The 5497-nt window shown below is 44.6% G+C and overlaps 1 protein-coding gene across 1 annotated transcript; it reads right to left on the bottom strand.

The window, feature by feature from the left end:
* Positions 1-557: 557 nt before the first annotated feature.
* LOC120664632 (SEC12-like protein 1) lies at positions 558-5181 on the bottom strand. The gene is made up of 10 exons (XM_039943915.1): positions 4835-5181; positions 4634-4737; positions 3247-3379; positions 2844-2935; positions 2505-2604; positions 2325-2397; positions 2115-2235; positions 1566-1685; positions 1108-1178; positions 558-1011 (listed from the first exon to the last, which is right to left on the bottom strand). The coding sequence occupies exons 1-10, from the start codon at positions 5033-5035 to the stop codon at positions 884-886; spliced, it is 1143 nt and encodes a 380-aa protein (XP_039799849.1). The 5' UTR covers positions 5036-5181; the 3' UTR covers positions 558-883.
* Between the last annotated feature and the right edge of the window lie 316 nt (positions 5182-5497).

Genomic DNA, 5497 nt, shown 5'->3' with positions numbered 1-5497 from the left:
TTGGATCGAAGAAGAGGGTGGTTTGCTCTCTGTTTCTTGCGTTCGGAGGTAGAAGAAAGATAGAGGGCTGAGAGAGGGAGAGGAATGAGGAGCCGAGAGGCACGAACTGGTGTGGGTTCACACGGCCCAGGCGCGCTGGGAGGGTGCCCACGGAGACCTCGCGGTCGGGGCACACCATTAGGCGGCCGCCGTCGAGGGCGAGGTCGGCGCTGACATCCATGGGGAGGAGCAGCCAAGGACAGTCGGGGGAGCGACGCCAGTGCGCGTCGAGCCCGCCCAAGGCCGAGGCGAGCAGCACCTCGACGCGGGACAGAGCTTTTTTGAAAAGTTTCCATGGCCATGTTGACCGGCTGCCATGGCCACGTCAGCTATTGGCGCCGGCGTGGCTAATTTTGGACCTTTGGTGCACGCCAGCAATAAATTCGGGATAGTTGCTTCTACAGTTCAAGGATGTAGATGGGAGGTCCCCAAAGATTTAAGGACCATTGGTGCATTTTACTCTTGTTTTAATCTTCTCTGGGCCACCTTGGTCGATAGATGTGTAAGAATGTTCCCCATAGCTTCTGCAAGCTCTAACTCCAAATTACTGGTAAACAAGCAATGTTAGAATACAGAATCACGCAGCACGTCCCCTCAATATACAGAAAGTGTTCGGGTACTACCACTTTGTTCTGAATTATCGCAGTCTGCAGTTACAAATTTGTGAGGTCAGATCATAGATCAGTGGGAGACCGTATTGGAAGAACAATCATTGACGATTTTTAATGAAACAAACAACACTCAATGGACTTCCAGAGACAATCGCTGCGTGTGGATGATCTAATGCAGAACATCACCATGGAGTCTGGTCCTCTGGGACCGGAGGGGACTCCTTCAGCACGCTCTATGGCTTGGCGGGCTGGTTCCGCCCCATGGGAAAGTTCCAGAATGAGTCCGAGTGCTCATAGAACATGTAGAACAGGGCAGCAGATGCCAGGAAGAGAGCCAGGAGCACGAGCCAGAGCTGCCATTCTGCCAGAGAAGAGAAACAGGAACCAAAAGAGATTGGTTACAAAACCATATTACGGGGCAGAAGGGCTAAACAGCACTTGGGCGTGTAACGTATACCTTTCCAGTCAGCAGGCACGTTCAGTTTCGTTAGCTCTGCTCCCCATTGATTGGATGTGGAGATTACGACCCTGTAACACCGGCAGTTAGTAACTTAGTATTAGGACAAATTTCTGAAATTTGGAAGCCAAAAGTGAATTTAATGTACTCCAGATTTCGTGCCAACCTAGCGGGAGAAATCCATAGTAATTTGTAGTCTATTCAGGGCAAGGTGGCCTAAGCTGGAACCTGAACTACATATTGTTTGAATGTCACATGCTGGAATATAAGGACTTTCAGATTCAGAAACTCGTGGGTATTTCCAACCGATGAATACTTAGTGGGCATAGCTAAGCAAGGTACACAATCACGACACTATACTATGCCACCTACCTAGTGACGAAATGATAAATAAGCATGCCTGACTTACCCATCAAGACTACATATCTAAACAGTGCCAAGATATAACCGATAGTTACCTTTCAGTAGGGCAGAACTCAATGGATGTGACTGGGGAACCAAGATGGGCCTTCTTGCTCCAGTGAGAAACTTCCATTTTCTTTACATTGACAGCACAGAAGTCACCGTCATGGCTTCCTCTGAAAGAAATACAGATCCTTGTGAACAATGCTATACAAGCAAGTCCAAAGATTTGTGTATTGATGGCAATGAACTAGCACATAGTTATGAAGTGATAATCAGACTAGATAGTATGACTTCCTTTCCATTGTAATTTGCAACATGGTACTCTTGTCAACAAGATTAGCCTGTTGTCAGATTGCTCAACTAATGTTTCATAGATGATGAAGTCAATATATTATATTCAAGTTGAACACATATATAATCAGACATACAAGTAGGCAGAATCATACTGAAAAATAGGCTGAACTCTTGAAGGGGAATAAACACATTAACTAGGAGATGCTGAAGTCTGAAGTATGTTAATTCTAAAATCAGCAGATGTCCCTAGCAATGCTAAATGGACTCAAACAACAGCAGTACAGTATGACAGTAGAAGCAGTACTCACAATGCCAGATACTTTCCGTCCAAGCTAACTGAAAGTGTGGAGATAGGCTTTCCCAGAAGTCTCTTGTATCCAATTCTCTTCCAATCACTTATGTTCCAGACAACAGTAACAAATTTGGAACCTGCTCCAGTGATGAACACTGATCTAGTCAAAATCGGCTTGTCTTCTATTCTGAATAAATACGATTCTCAGGTTCAATTAAAAGCACACCTTTTGCAACTGTGCAAAACAGGAATGGCTTCATGCCATCCCTAGAAAAGCGACAACACTCGATCTTCTCATCCTGTAAGCATACAAAGAAAGAAAAGAGGGGGGGGGGGCAAGAGTAAAAATCTCAACCATTTTAACATGTAAATGTAAATTGAAGAAACTTATCAGATATAAGCATACTGAGGATCGAGTCAAATTGACCAGTGGTGTGCCCTCCTCTATCTTCCATATTCTTGCAGATCCATCAGTGGATGTTGAAACTAAAAACTCCGAGTCTAAGCTACAATTGAAAAGGCACCAATGTTGTATCAGTTGGTGATGAAAGTGACCAGTAGTCAGAAACCGTAACACTTAAGATATAGGTTTGGAAATTAATGTCGGTACACTACATTGTCAATGTTATGCTCTAGTGAGTGTGTCCGTTTAAATAAGATTTAGTTAATCTTATGATGATATTTCAAGCAATCTTCTGTGAACAGTGAATGAAAAAGAAAATTAATGATTTAAGCTTGTTCTAACCTGATATCCATGTCTCGGAAGGACTTATGAGCTTTAGGTTCATCCAAGAGCACACTCATGCTTGGCCAATGGAATATTCTGAGACGTCCATCCTATAGAGGTGCAAACGAAGTCAAAAACCATAAATAGTCACCGGTATCAGATACAGCAAGAAGAGTATGGCTATCAGACAAGACACTGCATTGAACAATAGGATTACATACAACAAAATGAAGCAGTTAGAAGAAATAGTGTTCGAAGCATGTACAAAAGAATGATTTTAAATGCAAGAGAGTAGTTAAAAACATCATACTGCTTACGACTTTCTTCTTAGCATGTATAGCAAACAATGGGAATGCAAAAGAAGAAATAGAAAATTGAGGATCCAACAGAATTCAGATAACAATATAATAAAAATCCGTACCTCTCCACCAATGGCAAATTTGGCACCATCTGTGCTGAAAGCAAGACACTTCTGTGGCCCAACAGATTCTAGAGGTGGGGCATCTCTTGGAATAATGCGAACAGAGAACTCTTCAAAAATCAGTTTGAATAACCTACAGTTTCGATAGATTATATGATAATAAAACCATGAACTTGGTAAGAGTATGTAGAAAAGGACAAACAAAATGGAACAGCAAAGAGATAAATTTCAAAATTAATATAATCGAAACTAAAAGGAATGAAATAAATGTGGAAATAAGGATGTGAACTATCTAGATTAACAAGGAAAGTGAGGGAGAACATTTCTAGTGGACTTTAATGATACTTCATTAACTAAATTAAGTCTGCTTCAAATCAGCACAGATGACCATTGATGACCAAACATAATTAGAAGACACAAAGTATAAAATCCATTCGTAACATCTCATTCATCTATGATTTTGTATCACGCAATCTCATAAATCTATAGATATTGCTAATAACATTAGATCTAGCAAAAGTAAAGAAACTCAAAGTGCAAGCATTACCTATATGTCGCAAATTACAAGCCATGCATTTCTTACATAATTAAATTACCAGAGGAGAAATTATTGTCGTTAGTCATTAAAATAACTACACTTTTGGAAGGTCACAATCTTCATGATTTATAATCCCAACTAATTTTGCGAAATTCATTAATCAATTGCATCTGAGCACAATTTATTTAAGGCTTTTGACCATTTGGTACTATGGTGCCACAAAAGACTGATAAGTACAAGGAATGCTAATTTTATGGAAGCACTCTCAAGGAGTGTCCAGATCAGTGCTTTCACTAGTAATTAATTGATCTCCCTAAAATTCAATGCCACAAAATGGGACTCGAAATCGTCCAACTTATACCAGCGAATCTGTCCAATATCTCTTATTCAGCACAACCTTTTATCCATAACAATGGTACAGTACAATTAAAATTCAGCAATACTATCCAGAAATAAAGTTTAAAACTATGATTAGCGGATGCTCTAGGGGTTTCCAACACAGAGCCCCAAAATGAGCCTCCCTAAAATAGCAAGTCAGACGTCACTTCAGAAATCCAACCGGAGGAATTATCTAAGTCATATTGAACTCACACGCGACTGCCAAAAGTAATATAAGTACTAATAATCCGCGATACAGAGCAACGGTCCAACACCGCACTCGAATTGTAATCACCCAAATGGACAAAATCTGGAAATTCCTGCGCAGGCAGTGGGCAATCGAGCCCACACCCACCCAATCCATCGCCCAGAAAATGTCCTCTCCCTCTCGCACCTTAAAATTTCACCACCTACACGAACACTAACACCAGCACCAGCAAGCAGTATCCATGGAGGAGCAGAATCACGCACCTGCAGCCCTTGGCCGTGGCGCAGACGAGCTCGTCGCCGGCGGGGTGCACCGCGATCCCGCGCGGCGCGTCGCCCGCGCCGCCCTCCTCGAGCACGGCCCTCGCCTGCAACGCGACCGACTCCGAGGTCAGACACAACCAAATTCCGAGCCAAGCAAACCGAGGGACAGAGCTGGTGGGGCCAAACGCGCCGCTTCCGCACCAGGAGCTCGGGGGAGAGGGCGCACTCCTTGGCGTCGAAGCCGAGCACCTCGAGCGCGGGCGGGGACCCCGCCGCCCCCGCCCTGCCGTACGCGGCGAACACCCGCGCCGCCGCCGCCTTCTCGTCCCGGCGCCGGATCCACGCCGCGCAGGCCACCTTCCCTGCCCCCGCCGCCGAAGCCTCGCGGCCGCCGCTATCCATGGGTGGTGTTGGTGGTGGCAATCCGCAGCTGCTGGGTTCAAATTTCGGGGCAGGGGTTTAAAAGGGGAGAGGGGGAAGAAGCCGAGCTCGCGGAGCGGCGGCGGTGGGGATGGATGGAGAACAGAGGAGGTGGGAGGGCGGCGAAAGCGACGACCAAAACCAAATCATTGTGTTTAGATGGGGGATTACGCGTAGGGCCCACCGGATATTCCCTCGTTATTCGCTGACTTCTGTGGTGGTCAACTCCAGCTGAGGATTTTTTGTCACTTTTTGTTTGTTTGTTCTCTCTGACAGTCTGATTAACGCGGGTTTAGCTTGGATCATTTGGAATTATGATTGGCCTCCGTGATGTTGTCATCTCGTAAACGATATATTACATAGGTTAATTGGTTGACTTTGCGGGGTATTACTCAAAGGATCACTGCATCAATCCATGGAAATGGGTAACAATTGCTCTCTCAT

This window comes from Panicum virgatum, chromosome 2K (genome assembly GCF_016808335.1).
Source record: "Panicum virgatum strain AP13 chromosome 2K, P.virgatum_v5, whole genome shotgun sequence".
NCBI classification, from domain to species: domain Eukaryota; kingdom Viridiplantae; phylum Streptophyta; class Magnoliopsida; order Poales; family Poaceae; genus Panicum; species Panicum virgatum.
Note: the sequence above shows the minus strand (reverse complement) of the source record. Positions and strands in the feature narration are given on the sequence as shown.

Bases quoted from the DNA above. Each gene is read 5' to 3' on its own strand.
- LOC120664632 (XM_039943915.1), bottom strand. From the start codon at position 5,035: ATGGATAGCGGCGGCCGCGAGGCTTCGGCGGCGGGGGCAGGGAAGGTG. The intron at 4,738-4,834 runs GTGCGGAAGCGG...GTCGCGTTGCAG, and splicing joins CCCTCTCCCCCGAGCTCCTG to GCGAGGGCCGTGCTCGAGGA. The intron at 3,380-4,633 runs GTGCGTGATTCT...TCGAAACTGTAG, and splicing joins GCCACGGCCAAGGGCTGCAG to GTTATTCAAACTGATTTTTG.